Source organism: Etheostoma cragini, chromosome 1 (assembly GCF_013103735.1).
Source record: "Etheostoma cragini isolate CJK2018 chromosome 1, CSU_Ecrag_1.0, whole genome shotgun sequence".
NCBI lineage: Eukaryota > Metazoa > Chordata > Actinopteri > Perciformes > Percidae > Etheostoma > Etheostoma cragini.
The window spans coordinates 12,891,020-12,907,225 of record NC_048407.1 but is presented as its reverse complement, the minus strand read 5'-3'; the positions used below and the strand labels follow the sequence as shown (position 1 = coordinate 12,907,225).

Here is a 16,206-nt window from a genome sequence, read left to right as displayed (position 1 = left end):
AATGGAAAACCAAAAAAAGCGAGTAGACCCGAGGCGAGTCGAGTAGATACCACGCAGTGGAAAACCGCCATAAATAGGTTGATCACTGTGAATGTAAGTACTGACACAAAAGAGGCTGGATCTAAGAGCATTAATGAAAACATCACCAATTAAGAGAGTTTTCCAACCATTAGATTTGTCGAGGGGAGATCCTGCTGTGATGCTGCTTCGTCTCTCTTTCTCTTCTTTTTGATCTGAAATCAAAAGATGATTAAACTGCTCATCAGAATTTGGGAGCTACTGATATGCAGACTGTAATTACTGTGAGAATGAAGGCATAACACCTGCGATTGGAATAGTTCTGAGGAAAAAGCAACACCAAAGATTGTAATCATGTGTTTTTCGGAAGTGTTAGAGAGCATCTTTCTGTGTTTGTTTGTTGATTTAATTGATGTTGAAGTCTATTCGTACAACCAAGAATCCTTTTAAGTACAACAGTGACGGTACAACCATAAAAACAGCACTGTGAAGGCCTACCTCTGTGTGGTGTCCGGCCCATGATGACCAAAGTTAAACGTGCGGCTGCAGAAAGGCTCAAGTCAGACAGGCTGTTCCCCACACAGACACTGCAGAGGAGACAGATACAGTCCAAACACATCAGGATACCAGAAATCAAAGCCCCACTGTAATGTATGCTGTGAGATACAAGTCCCCTTTTCATGTGATCATGACAGGGTTCCATGTGATATTTCACAGTATTACAAGTCAAAACAATGACAAGGTTAGTGTTTAAACCATCGTTGATCCAAACCCCCCATCAAAGATGTAAACTTGCTTCTTTTGCGCCAGCTCCCTGTGTTAAAGAACTGATTTTAAAAGACTTTTGATTTATAAAGCACTGAATTGTTTTGAGCTAAAATACATTTCTGATCTGCTGCTACATTATGAATCATCCAGACAGAATTTTTTATTGTCTTGTGTTTCTTTTAAATGTTTTTTTTAATTCCTTTTGTGTCTTAGGTTAAGCACTTTAAGTCGCTTTGTTGTTTAAAAGTGCTAAACAAATCAAACTGACTTGCCTTTTTTGAGCAGTAGTGGTATATGTTTTGTTTTTAAAAGGCTAAGTCTGGTGATATTTTTCTTATTGTCAACAAATCCAATTCACAGATTAACAACAATAGCTTGATGGCCAAAGCCAATGCTGCACTGTTATCCCAGATGAGTTATCTTTACTCCAAATTTGCCTGGAAACCCGTTGCCTTAAACTGTCTAGGTTTGTACACCAGGTGAAATTTAACTGGTCAAGTTGTATCATTACAGAGCGGTAAGTTGATGCAGTAGACACAAGTTTGCATTAGTAGTCATTACTAAAAAACATGAGTTAATATAATTTACTTTTAATTACGTTTTAATATAATTAATATGACACATTAAGCCTACTTATCAAAACTATAGTAAAAACTCATTCTCATAAATATGTTTTTTCTTTATAACAGTAAAGTTTCAGTAACAATGTATTTAATAAAACAGAAAGAAAGAGACTGGAATTTCCAACGTGCTCTGGATGGCTCTGAGTGAGCATGCTCTACCTCACTTAACTTAGCGTTCTTAGTTATCTCTGCTTAATATGATCTGTGCACTGCATACTTAAGCCAATTGTTACCAAAAATGTGTGTGATTTAGGAATAAATATATTTTTTAACAAAACATGAAAGAATAAGTAGTAGGGTTTACAGAGAGTTGTCCAAAAACTATTAAAAACACAATCAGCCACACTCTTGCACTGGGTGCCATGTTCCTTCATTACCAAAAACACACATTGTAGTTTATTTTAAATCAATCCAACTACCTAAATATTCACTTGAGCAGCAATTCTGTGTTAATGCATGGTTGAAAATAGTCCCCAACTGCACTGCACACTCCTGTTTGAGTAACGTTTTCTAAAACCTACATTGCCCAGCTGCACTTTAGTTTTTGTTTGCAGTAGGAACAAATGGGTTTGGGCACAGTGCTGCAGGGTAAGACAATCTGAACGTACTGACAGGTGGACTAACATATTGTGTGTGTATTTTTCCTTTCATGGGATTTGTTGCCAGTAAGAAAAACAAGATAATCTCACAAACAGAGCCCATCTTCCATCTAAATACTTTATTTTGCCTCAGGTTTCTGCACTTGTCATAGGTACTAGTTAATATTGTTTCCGATGGCATTAAATCCAAATAAAAACATCTAATCCTATCAATTGTGCTTGATAAATAAATACCTCACAGCATAAACACAACCGCATATGCACTCATGCTGATTTGGAGATCTGAAATTGAAATGTCCAAAAAATAGTATTCTATCCCATGAGTTGGCAGCTTTGCTACATGACTACTTTTACTCCTGGTGCAATGTACAAATTAATAATAAAATAAAATAGTTACCACACTGTTTACGCTGAATCTCTGGCCCAAACATCCAGGTTTACAAAACGTCTGAGCATAGTCCCAATCTCGGCAAAATCCGTACATAGTGTCATAGTATAAACACAAAGCAAAACAATAATCTTAGGTACCAGAGCACCAATAAAAAGTGATACACTCCAATTGAAAATCCAAAGATTCATAGGTTACAATCCCTCCAGAAGCCAGACAATGTCTCCTTTTCCTTGAGTTTAAAAATCATAGCATCTGCAATCTATTGTGGCTGCCCCTGCCTCTGAAGCGCCCTCTGTGTCTGCAGTGAATCCCATTGAGACTGAAGAAGCCATAAAGATTCCAAGCTGCCATAAAAAGCCATTAAGACGTGTGCATGCGGGACGTCTGCTGGGTGACATCAAAAGAATTGGAGCTCTGCTCCTGCTCAGCCGCAGACTGGTTCAGTGTTTGCACTGGTCTGCCTGTCTATAGCACAAGAGAGTCAGACAAAAAACTCCTGGCAGACCAGGAAGCACTTAACTTTTACAACCTCCATTTCAACTAAGGCACCCACTTATCTGGGATTAGGGTAATGTTTGCAGTGAAGATCTGAAAAATGACCCGAGACCTGGTTTCAGGAGAGGTTATAACTTTGTCTTGACAGGAGGAGCTGTCAAAGTGTTACGGATAGTTTCTCTAGTGAGAAAAATATTTGGGTAAAACATTATGCTTTACTCAGATGTTTTTTTTAATTATGATGCCGAATATGAAAAGAATAATGTAATGCAAAGACTGAATTATTAAGCATTTGACTTTGATAATTGATGCTTACATACATAAATGTCACGTGTTCCTTTACAAGTGTGATATGACGTTCAGCCGAAGTTACATGAAAGACAATGTCACAGATCATTTCTGAGAATAATACTACATTCCAAATCAATAATCAGTTGATTACTTTTGCATTTTCTTTTACTTTTGTTTCATTTTTTTTATCTTCTAAGTCTATAAAAATGTCAGAAATGTGTGTAAAATGCTGGGTTGATTAAGAGCAGGGTGACAGCTATAATAAAATAATAACTGTAACAATTTACAGTGAAATAAAAACTTTTAAAATAAAAGCCGTTTTTAGATTTTTAAAAGTTGTAATAAAATTAAGATGACAATTTTCATTATGGAGAATTAACCCCCACAATTTAATTTGAAAGGGAAGTTTTTGTACACCGAAAGCAAAGTTTACAAAAAGCAATTACTGACCTACATTTATGACAAGGAGTCAAAATACCAGAAACAAGTTTAGTTTGTGTAGATGTCTCCAAAATGCAACAAGTTCAAAACCCAGAGATAGTCAGAGTTAATCACATAAGACAAAGGAAAGCAGTGAACAGGGCTGAAACAATCAGTTGATTAACTGATAGTTGATCTGGTTCTAGCCTCTTCAGCCTTCTTTTTTGCTGTGTTTCTTTGTCTTATGTGACCCGGATACATCCTTGGTTTTTTGCCACTTTGGTATTGGGAAATTGTGAAGACATTTTATAGAAAAAAAATATGAATTGATTAATTTAGAAAATAACTGACCAATCAATCAATAACAACTGAGAACCAGGTAGCATTTTTGACAGTTGACATTCTTGCTTTAAAAATGACGAAAGAGTAATCTATTATCATGTTTACAATCATATAAACAGAGGAAAGCAGCATATTCTCACCTAGAGCAGCATTTTTCCCCAATATATATTTGCCTAACTTAAATGATAATGGATTGTCAAAATAGTTGCTGATTGATAGGCTACATCAACAAATGGCTTCAGCTCTTTGTGATACCGTAGGCTATAGGTCTGGCCTAGTATTAAACATTCATAAATACTTAGTAAAAGGTTAACTAAGTAAGTCAAGGGTTCACCCAGCAGCACATGGTCTATTTCTTTTTGTATTTGAGAAAAATGCAAGCATCAGGATTCCATTAGGCTGAGGGGCGTGAGCCGCTGCAGGGCTTCACCTCCACGGTGGGAACTCAATATGATTTCCAGATCCACACAAAAAAAGTCTTTAAAGAATAATTCTCATCTAAACCGATTTTGATATCGACATGCCAGTTACACGTAGGCCTAATAGGTTGCACGTGTGGTTGATAAATCATTTCTTTGTTAAATCATTTCTTTCATTTGCAGGAGTTAGGTGTGGAAGAGAAACCCTAAAATCAGCAGAAGACGAAATAGAAATTGAAGAAAAGTCTGTGACGCATTTTGATTTGCATTGTAACAGTCCCAGTTTGTGGGCGGGACAGTGGTCATTATACAGGCTATAAACACCGCTAACGTTCCAACAACGGGCGTGATGCCAGCCTACAGGCTGCGGGATCAGGAACGTGTAGTTCCAGTTGCAGTGTGATCCTCTGCAGGGATCCGGTACACAGAAAGCAAAGGCACATCTGCAGAGTTCAATGTAGCTACTGTACGCACCATGGTGCTCTCCGCCTGCACAGGAGACATGCTATCTATCGCTGCAGACACAAACAGAAGAAAGATGGCCGTTTATGATCGCAAACGAGAGAGAAACCCATCACCGGCAGCATATGAGAGTGATAATGAGACATGAGCTGTACCAACCGTTTAAACTGGGTATTTTGATGGGAGATTCCTCACTTTCTATCAGCATGCCGCCATATTCGCTGCAACTCCGCGCATGTCCACCACGCAGTGCTGTAATTCATATTTTTCCACTGGGGGTTAAGAAAAAACAGACAGACAGGAATGGGTCATTAGTATTACGTAGCCTTAATGAGATGGATATTGTTTCTTCTTGGGTTGTGATAATAAACTGCATGTCATGTGGAAACGAAAACAGGAACAGTGAATGTGTTCTCTGTTCTTCATGCAGGAGAAGGTGGTGACACACAGATGAGATGGACACTGGAAGGTCAGGTTAATGTGAGTGGATGCTAATAAAGAAAAGATGGTCACTAAATGAAGAAAATGAAAGACTCGCGGATTCAGTCTGATGAATTAGACGAATTGAAAGGAGAATATTGCTAGATTGTTTATTAATGTTGAAAGAAGTATCCAAATCCATTTGTTATCCCTTTAAAAGCACTAACACCCCTAGTGTAAAATACTCTGTTATATAAGTCCTGCATTCAATAGGCCAATATTACTAATAAGTCACAAGTATTATCTGCAAATTTTACTTAAGTATCAGACTCATTATGCAGAATGATCAAAATATTTATTCACACATAGCCCAAGCAGCTGGTGGAGGTGGAGTAACCTATACTTTAAATTATGTTGCATAGTTTGATCTGTTTCCTCAGTTGATCAGTGAGCACTGTCCCTATCAAATAATTAATGCTAATAAATAAATTAAAGCTTATTTACTTGGGATTAGTAAAGTTGATCTTGTTAAACTGACAATAGTTTGTGTCTATAACATCTTAATCCGCAGTAATCTGTAGTGTTATAGATAACACTACAGTAATAGAGGTGTAAACAATGTTCAAATATTAATTTGAACATTCTTTACAGCTCTGATTTTTAGTTCAAATTTTTGTTAAGTACAGTACATAAGTACATTTACTTAACAATTCGCAAAACCGCATTTCATTGACAAAATGGGAAATGCTTTTTTCCAAATCTTTTTCAAATTTTCTCTCAAATTACAAATGTTGGTAAGAAAGTTTTTCTTTGGCGAGGACTGGCCAAATGTTCCATATTTTATGCATTTTGTACTACAACTGTGGAGGGAAATGTAAAGTGTTAATCTAAAAGGCCAGTAGTAATTAGTCAGGCCACGCTGGCTCTCACATCCTCTCCCACACAGTAAAAATAAAAAAATAAAACATCTGTAAAAAAAATCCTGTAAAAAAAAAACAGTAACATTTCGGCAGCTGGGGCGCCAAAAAATTACTGTAAAATAACAGTAAAATCTTATCTGGTAAAACTACAGTAATTTTCCATAATGAAATAACAGATTATATCTTTAATCTTACATTAAATCGTATGTAATTATTGGGCTTAATGTTTGTTTAAAAATAAATTACCTATAAATACATTTGAATGCTGCTATACAAATAATCTTAAAATCGTGGGAAAGTGCCACTATTAGTTTTATAATATAATTTAGTGTAAAAATCGTGTTTATTTAATACATATTTAATGTAATAAAGCGATACATCACCCAAAAAACATTTGTTACTTTAAAAAAAATGTCAAAATACATTTGTAAATGGATATTTACAAATAAAGCCTGTGTATTTAATTGATTTTTAATTTTGAAAAAGCATAGTCTGCCATAGATACAATTTAGCTATAAAAAAAACATACAAAAACTGTTATTAAACAAATATGTATAGGTGTAATTACAGCAATCTATCATTAATTTTACAATCTATTAGGTATAATATCAGTCTTTATATGTAATTATACATCAAGATCATGTAGATTTGATTAACCTTCAAAGTTTAAATAAGCATACTTTGCCATAAAAAACAATGGATTTACCTTTGTTTTAAATGTACAAATGCTGTTAAAAAAAATATTGATTATAGCACCAACCTGCTGATAACTTTCTCAAATATTACTGCTATAATACTGACAACTAAATGTGTATTTATAAACATTCAACCTTCAAATGTAATGGAGCTATAACAGAGTAGTTAAATAAATTATGAAAAGGAGATTTAGCTTAACGATAACAGCTCTTAGAAACGACCAGGACACACTTCCTACTGGTTTCAACATTTATTTTATTCTGTTGACCAACAGATGAGAATAGAAAACACTTGCTTGCATCCTGCTAGCAGTCCAACAACTGCCTGCTTGTGGGCGAAAGTTCAAGAACAGTTTACAGCAGGTTCAGCTAATGTTCACGGTGAAATAAAAACACAAAGCCAGCAATAACATTTAACAGTCATTCTGCTACTTTAAAAACTGGCTAAAACAAATGCTTGCTTCCACTGTTACTGCAGTAACTTAAGTAAAAGGTACTGAAGAAACCTATAATTTAAAAGTAGTAACTTTGTCAAGTACTGTGAACCAATTCTATAATTCAAAAATGCTTACAATGGGCACCTAGTATTCATCTGGGTCAAAGTGGTGTTACCAGACCATAGGCGTCAGTTTTGGTGGGTACGCGTGCCCATCAGATTTCAGCATGAGTCATTTTGTACCCGCCACTTTGTTTGAAAACCTCGAGCTCATTTCAGTTAAAAAAGTTCATACACATTTTTGAATTCCACCAAAATGTCTATCCCCACAGGGCAGGACAGACACAGCCGCTCTGCTGCTGCGCACTCACGTCCACAACACGGCCTGTCGGGACATTCTACAACGCTCTGAAAACGCTTAATGTGGTTTAATGTACCTAAACAACGACCACTGATCACCAAATTTGTCATGGCCATATCTTGTCATGAACACTTCAGCCCTTCAAAATAAACTAAACCAAAATCCAACCATTATAGAAGATCTCAGATCAACATTTTCTTCTTCATCAGCGCCTAAGGAAAGGAAAACGCTTCATGTCAGATAACGTCCATAATAATTGGACTTTTGGTTTAATTTTTTGACAGTTTTCAGTGGTTATGAAGATTATTATGGGAGAGGCATATGGTAATCATTGATTGTTGTTTAGGTACATTAAACCACGTGTTTATACATTTAGGCTACATTAGCGAGCTACAGGATAGCGACTTTCAACACATGACACACGCGAAAGAGAAAAAAAAAATGAATACGTCATTGTAACCACAACTTCTGAAAATGTACTTGCCTATGCATCTCTGACCCCAGCACATTTCAAACCCAACTGACGCCCATGTACCTGACAACGTTTAAGAACACTCAAGAATACAAGAGGAGTGAGACCAACATGAACTGTGCATGAGAAACCTAGGGACATTGGATTGCAATGGTCTCCCTTCTGAAAGGTTTCTTTTTACTTCCTCCATTCATAGTCCGCACGCTTTTTACAAAGAACCTTTGGACTGACCGCCAGCTGCTTTCTGGTCGCATTCTTCTCCACTTTGGATCCCTTGTCTGGGTTGATCTTGAAAAGGCATCTATCAAGTAAAATACATTAAACAATTTCAGTAAGAAAATGTGGACTCCTGTATGATCTACCTTATATCTTGACATAACGACGAATCAGGAAGAAATTGTAAAACATACCAAAGTGCCAAATTCAACATTGGGATATCTCTTGTAAAAAGGAAAATGGTACAATGTGATAATTCAACTGTCAAATTCATACTTAAAAAAGGAGGCCCCAGGGGTGGGAGATATATATCATCTACGATATTATCTTATTAATTAACAATGAGTAGTCATAATCGAGTATGCTATTTTATTCTTTTTTATTTTATAGATGCCCTTTCCATATATTTCACACAGCACAGCGAGGATGCATATTGGCACAACACTGACCTCTGTAACTTAGGGCTGCACGATTATGGCCAAAATGATAATCACGATTAATTTGATCAATATTGAGATTACAATTACAAATGGACACAATGGACAAACGGGTCCAGCAGGCTCTGTCTCGTGCCATTATTCTTCAAACTGAAGTTAGTTGCATTCAATAAGTTCTTCTGTGATTTTTGCTGTGGCCGTCGCAACAACAGAGTTACCAGCGGAAACACTGGTACAAATACAGGATTGTCTATCATGCTTAACAATATACAGCTGGTTTAATATCAATAAAAACTGTGGACAAATGTCAGAAGTGTGGACCGGCACTGTCGCCGCTGTGTCTCTGTTGCTGGGGGGCCTTGTGTAGGTGAATGGGGGAGGGGCTGCACGGAGAGTACGAGGTGAGAGCCAAACACAGGCACGGCTTTCCTAAGAAATGGGTCATGTAACGAAAAATTTAACTAGCACTGGTCACTGCTGTTGTCTGAAAAACGACACAGACGGTTGCGTTTACTAGTAAAGTGGTAAACCTTGTGACCGACGTATAACCGTCTGCTCACGTTACTCTGTCCTCTGTGACTGTCTACATGTAGAAACTAAGCTACGCGGTGCAGGAAACAACTGGCTGACTCATGATCAGACAGTGGTTTACGAGCGGTAGATTGGCTTTGAAAAAACGTTCTATGAACAGAATGACTCATTAAAAAAAAAACAAAAAAAAAACGCTTGATTACGCAAATTTGATCGTGGGAAGCCAAACTTGTGATTGTGATTAAAATTTGATTAATTGTGTAGCCTTATTGTAACTTAAAGTAATATAGTATAAAGTGGCTTATTGCAGACCTGTGCACTGTGCGGCTAAGGCCCACACACAGATGTTGCATCACACACATCTCAGCTGTAACTAGAGGGGAGGAGGCATTAAGCTCTACTATCGGACTATTGCCTCTTGAGAAAAAAATTAGAATAACCACACAGGATGGGCTGGGGTTAGCTTGTTAGCATGCTAAATTCAGTAAATGGCTCTGCAATAAAATACATAGATGTCTTGGACATGACATCAGAACTCTTAGTCTGTCTTATTCTGTTGATAAGGTTAGTTAATTTTTCCCACTGAAATTTAGACACATAGTCTTTTAGGAAGTAGACTATATTAATACACACTATGGTTGAGAAAATGAAGTGAAAAAGACAAAGGCTGTGACAGCAAGACAACGTTGTGAAATCCTGTTGTGTGCAAGGCTCTTTTATTACACTGCATTAGATTTTAAAGGGGTAACATTCTTTTTTGGTCATCCTAAAATGGACTTCTGCTTTCTTACCTCTGCAAGAACTCCGACGTTGCTCCTTGGGCTGCTGGGTAAGAGATGTTCAGGCAGTAGTACGCGGCAAACGTCAACACAAGAGCATCAGTGAAGGCATTGATGAGGCCATTCACAATGGTCTGGTCCTACATGAAGTACTCTGCTGCCAAGGGAGCACTTCCTGTTGTAAACATACAAAAGACAGGGGATCTGAATTTGTGTGACAACTGTGCTCAAAGACCACAAAGTTCAAATAAATCCACACTCACATCTTCAGATTACTTTGACACCAGCAAATCTGTTGAGACAGAAATAAGCATTTGAGCGCTTAGGCATTTGAATTCAGAAATTTGCCAAAATAAAAAATAAAAATGAACTGGGAACTATTTTGTTTAAGTGACGTTGGCTAATTAGGTGAAACAGTTTACACTATCTCGACCTAACATTACATTATACTAGTGAGCCAACACTCTTAACTTTGGCTACCTAACGTTACTGTAACGTTGCTTAATTTATTTGACACAGTTAACCACGTTAACGTCGAGGTTCTGTCACAGGTTACAGAATTAGCACGTTTGCCAACTGAAGTAAAGTCAAAATTGATAAATGAACAAGCAAACATTTATGCTAACTTTATGCTAACTAAAGTTTCCAAGCATGAGTTGGTAACGTTGACGTTAGTTATAACAGTTTATATTTCCGGTTTACGTAACTGCAGCTCTTGTTTACGTACAGACTGTCAATGTCCTCATGTCCAACCTGACTTTCGCACGGGTTGCACTTAAAAGTCTCAAAACACCCGCGCTCCTCTCTAGCTCCGGTCTCTGTCTCCACCATAGACCGTTAATATAATCTAAGGTCTCCACACTGTACCGCGCTTTCTAACGTAACACCTCCCACTTAACCGTGGTAAAGTTGGTTTTGTATTGGACGTTGGCTATTTGACACATTTGAAAAATCGATTATGCAGCTTGCCCTTTTGACCAATCAATGTCAAATCACTTTTTTTTTATGAATTCAGCTGAATCTTCTACCTACTACACATTGCACAAAGCTTATTTTTTTTCAAAAAAACCTATCCTTTGATTTTTTAAATAATTATTTTATGTAAAGAATTCTATGAATCTATTTTGCGACTTGACCTTTTGACCTCTTCATGTCAAAACACTTTTGCTACACTCAGCTGACTGTCTTGCACATTGCACAAAACTACTTTTTAAAAAAAAAACATCCTTTGATTTTTAATTTTTTTTTTATGTAAACAAATGCTATGAATCTCTTATGCGGCTGGACCTTTTGACCTATTCATGTTAAAACACCGTCGGTGCACTCAGCAAACTCTAAAAAGAAAAAGTCAATGTTAATGTCAAAATTAATATGCGGATGCGAATGTGTGTATGAATGCGCGTGGCGTTTGTAGCTAGTTCACAAGTACGTAGCCGGTTATGTTGTCTTCTTGCGCGTCTTTCTGTGACGTTGACATTACATTTCACCGTTGAATGAACAATGTCATAAATAAAGTGGATTCAGAGCTGCGCAAAAGAGATTTTTTACAGTGGTAAACACAATCCAGTAGGAAACTGCTGGAGGAAGAGTATTTTTCACAACGAGGACATTTTTTGCCTCTTTGATTAGATTTGACTGTGGAGCTCTGCTGCTTTTATGACAGTGGGTGCACTTCAAAAGCATATTTAAGTTAACTTACCGATTCCACAGGCACAAAGTTAAACCAGTGCCACAAACACATGGACAGAAATACTTAAGCATTTTAGCTGTCTCATTTTTGCATAAATATGTTGATTATATCTTAATATCTAATCTAATATGCATTAATATCTGATAACGACACAGCAAAATAATTTCTTGTTGTTGAGGTTTAACCATACTTTTTGTTCTGTGCTTATGCAGACTCAAGAAGACCCAGCCGGCCACCTGTCTTCACCTTGTTGCCACATATGAGTCATCTTGGGTTTATCAGATTAAGTGATTTGAATAAAAGGCTGACTAAAATCCTAAACTTTTACAGCTGATATTTCAGAATTTTATGAGATGTCATGAAGTCACAAATGTAAAACTCTGCAAAGGCTTTTATTTTATGACAGTGATGACTATGGCTGGACCATATGGCCAAAATTGTTGTCACAATATATTCTGTGATTTAGTCAATACGATACAATTCCGATATCAATATGAACAATGTAAAAGCCTCAGAAAACCTGCCAAGAATACCCACAATAGATGTTTGTGGCTAAAACCTTACACAATAACTTGACCTGTCTATAAAACTCCCATAAAACTAGATAATATTTTAGAAACAAAAACAGTAAAGATGAATTAATACATTTCATTTGTATGTAGCCTTTATACAATAAAGAAATGCGAAATCACTATCAAATATAAAACTCTCAATTTGGCAATATTAAAAGCCTTGTCTTTAAACGACAACACAGACTGATTATCTGTGTTCCCCATGAATGACCAAGACTAGTGGCCCGACACAGTCTAATTTATTCCATCACAGTTTCAAAATGAACCGAAAATATTTTTAGGCTTAGCTCTTTTGGTAGTTCTGTTCAACATTCAGTTTTGGGGTCGGTGAGGCAGTGCACAAGACACATGACCTTGGTGTGAGAGACCTGTGTTCTGTTGTCACTGCAACAAATCCATTGTGGTCTTGAGCAAGTTACTTAGTTGTAGGGTTGGGGACCGAAACACGGTGCTAATAGGGAACCGGTTCCAACGTAAACTGTAATGAGACCGAATAAGAACAAAAATGTTAGCGTTTTTCTTTTTTTTACCGCGCACCAATTTGCACTATATAATTTATTTAATATTCTTTTTTTTTACAGTTTAATTATATCCAAGGAATTCCACTGTTAAAAATACAAGTTTTGAAAAAATGGTTAAACTGATGATGTTTCCAAAGTCAATAAGTAATCGTCTTAAACAATCTCAATTTTGACCAAAATAATGAGGATTATGATTTTTACCGGAGTTGAGCAGCCCTAACCTTGGTTGTAACGAGTGGTTATTTGAGTTAATGTTGCCTTTCTACCATCTTGAACCAATCTCCCCACTCTCCTCTAACATCTATGTGATTTTTTGTACAATATATGAACACACACTGAATATGTATTCCCTTTTCAGGATGTTGGAGACACACCAGGAAGGTGCAGTGGCTCTGGTGGCAGTGGTCAATAGCTAAGTTTCCAGACACTTTATAATTATCTGAAGTTTGGTAAAAAATACTCATGCGAATGAAGCTGGTGAAAGTGTGTTTCCAACCAACGGCTTCAAAACAAATAAAAACCTGCGCGTAATGACATCACATGCTGTTTTGTGATCAAATTGCTATATCGAATTGATTTGAGACATTTCAAGGTGTTTCCATTCATTTTTGCAATGAATCATTCCAGCAAACAAAGTTTTTTTAGACAAAATGGATCGCGCCGTCTACCAACAAATGATCAAAATGTGCTTTTGTAAATAGTTGTAGTGCTTATGTGCCAGCTGATAGTGAAATATCATGCTACAATAAGAAAACAACGACGCCATCAACACATTGCCATGATGATGCAGATGCAACTAGCCTTTAATTTACCCTGCGGCACCGCTGCGAGACAAGTCTTTTCCAGACATGTCTTGCTGTTTGAGTGCCTTCCATTTACTCCTTTATGATTTTCTGGATAGGCCGAGCTGACGGGGCAGCGCTGTTCCCGTGTTTTGTGGGTGTAACCTGTGTGCTCAGCCAGGAGCTAATACCAGAAATAGGAAACCGGCTCAGTGTGTGTCACAAGGAGAACAATGAAGAAAACTGTTGAAAACAATTCTGAACAGTGGGTAATCTGAGGTTTTGGCTCACAGGGATTTCTTTTAAATATGTTTACCTCATTATTTGACACTTTAGCCACATTTAACATGAAAATCTGACATTGTAACATCATAGATATGACAGAAAACAGAAAGCCTAATAGGTCTCCTTTAACAAGTACTATGAATCAAAAGGGGTTTCTGGGCTTTATACTGACATAAATTAATATTACATAGTTTCTACATTGACATCAAATGTCAATGTAAAAAATTAAGTACAAGTAAATCCATATAAAATTACTGAAAAAATATCTTTTACTGTCAATTTTCCCTAATAGCGCCGACTTTTAGTAATTTTTTACAGTATAAAACCTTAGTACTTAGATTTAGCTTTTAAATAAATGCAATGCGTGTAATTATATGATGACGTTTTTACAGACTTATGTGAAAACAATACATTTTCTTCTATGTGTGTGTAATTGCAGTGATTGTGGCTGTTTCAAATGATAAAAACTGTATTTTTACAGTTTAATACTGCGTGTAGACAGTTTAACAATGCTTATAGACATTTATACACTGATTAAAAAAGCAACTTTCCAAGGTTTTTGTTTTTAAAATAGTAAATGCTTCCATAATATATTGAGATATTTGTCAATTTACAAGTATTCTATGTATAATGACAGAAAAGACACTTTTTGTTGCTGTTAATCACCAGTAATTGTATCTACTTTTCTACTTTATTGTTATGGTTTGGGTGTTTTGTCTTTTCTTATTGTGGTAGTCTGTTTTCCTGTCTTAGTTTCTTAGCCTAGTTTTCTGTCATGTCTGGTGATTGTGTTATTTTTGGTCTTCTCTTGTATATGTTCTGTTTCCTGTTTTATTGTGATAGTCATGTTTTCTGTGCTGTCTTGTATTGTTTTACTTCCTGCCTTTTCCGGCCCTTGTGATTATCTCATGTTTTCCACCTGTATCCCAGCCATGTGTCCCCTGTCTCTGGTTACCTCGTTAACCTATAGTCGTTGTGTTTCCCTTGACCTGTGTCAGATCATTATTTCTGTTTGGACTGTCCATGTGGTCAGTCTTCATGTTTTGTCCCTATGTTCGAGTTATTCATGTTTTGTCTTTTAAGTATTCCTGGATTTCTTTACCTGTTGTTTTTTGCTGGACACTTTTTGTTGTAAGGGTTTTCTTTATTAAATATTCAAGCTCTATTTTTCCTATGGTTGGGTCCTACATTCTCTAAAACACATGAGTTAAAGTATTTTTTGTTAGTTATTTTACATTAGACAATTAAATTCCCAATTGTTTTTAATTGTTTCCCGTATTTAAAAAAAATACAGAAAAAAACTGTAAAATGAAGTGTGTAAATTAGTTTTTTTTATACAGTGTAGACCTATAGTGAAAAAATAATGATTACTTAGTTACAAACTTATCTTACTTAACTCGAATATTTTACGCTGCTTTACTTTCTCTACCGCATCATGCAGGGACAAAATTACCTCTACATTAGACAGCTACTTTCTTAATATTTTAAAACACAAAATATAACCTTATAAATGATTATGCATTCGTGAAGGTCAATCTATCCAACAGTACAGCTGCTTAATGCATTACAATACAATCATTAAATAACATGAAAATGTTCATTATGCATGATGAGTTTTTTTTTTTTTAAAGAGAATTTCTACTACGTTTATATTGAGCATCTTATGCCTGTACATGTATGTAATGGAGCATATATTGACATGTTAGAAATGGCCCTCCCACATCAGCTGTTGCATGGGAAAATATAAAATGTATCTTCTGAACACATTGAATGTTCTTGTCATGGTGTAAAGCTGCTCTAAATCCCATCATCTTAAAACCATAATCATAACAACTGTACTCTAAAGTTGTTACAGAGGGAACAATGAGCCTAAAGGATGATGTGGAGGTCTTTAGAAAGGTTTGATTTTTTATTTGATTTTTTTTCTTTTGCAGCATTTGATGTAAAACAGAGCTACACCTACTCATTATGAAACCGACCCCAGTGTGTGTGAATCCAGTAAATTCACATTGATTTCACCAATCAGTGCTGTGATGAAGGTATAGGTGGGAGAGAGTGGAGACGAGCTGCAGGAAGATGTTTAAGCAGTCACACTACATGGATTGACCAAAAAGGGGGATACAACAGCAGCATCCGACACTGACACTGTGTTACATATCTGTATATATTATTAGAGGGAGATTCATTTCAGGTATTGTATTTAACAAATTATGAACTGGATTGCATTTCCATCCCAAAGTTTTTTTTATATAAATATATAA

The 16,206-nt window shown here is 36.2% G+C and overlaps 1 protein-coding gene and 1 long non-coding RNA gene across 5 annotated transcripts in view; both read right to left on the bottom strand.

The window, feature by feature from the left end:
• Positions 1 to 5,091, bottom strand: part of scml2 (Scm polycomb group protein like 2) — a 26,834-nt gene extending 21,743 nt beyond the window's left edge. For 3 of the 4 annotated variants that reach the window (XM_034874408.1, XM_034874398.1, XM_034874420.1), the window contains exons 1-3: positions 4,988 to 5,091; positions 517 to 605; positions 168 to 233 (exon numbers count right to left, since the gene is read on the bottom strand). In XM_034874408.1, coding sequence (XP_034730299.1) covers positions 168 to 233; positions 517 to 538 — 88 coding nt within the window. In that variant the 5' untranslated portion in view covers positions 539 to 605; positions 4,988 to 5,091. Of the gene's footprint in view, positions 1 to 167; positions 234 to 516; positions 606 to 2,405; positions 2,424 to 4,987 lie in introns of those variants that run through there. The other variant, XM_034874415.1, reaches the window with a different exon arrangement.
• Positions 5,092 to 6,927: 1,836 nt separating this feature from the next.
• LOC117946672 lies at positions 6,928 to 8,012 on the bottom strand. The gene is made up of 3 exons (XR_004657076.1): positions 7,889 to 8,012; positions 7,361 to 7,369; positions 6,928 to 6,938 (listed from the first exon to the last, which is right to left on the bottom strand). It is a non-coding gene; the product is annotated as an uncharacterized LOC117946672 (long non-coding RNA).
• Between the last annotated feature and the right edge of the window lie 8,194 nt (positions 8,013 to 16,206).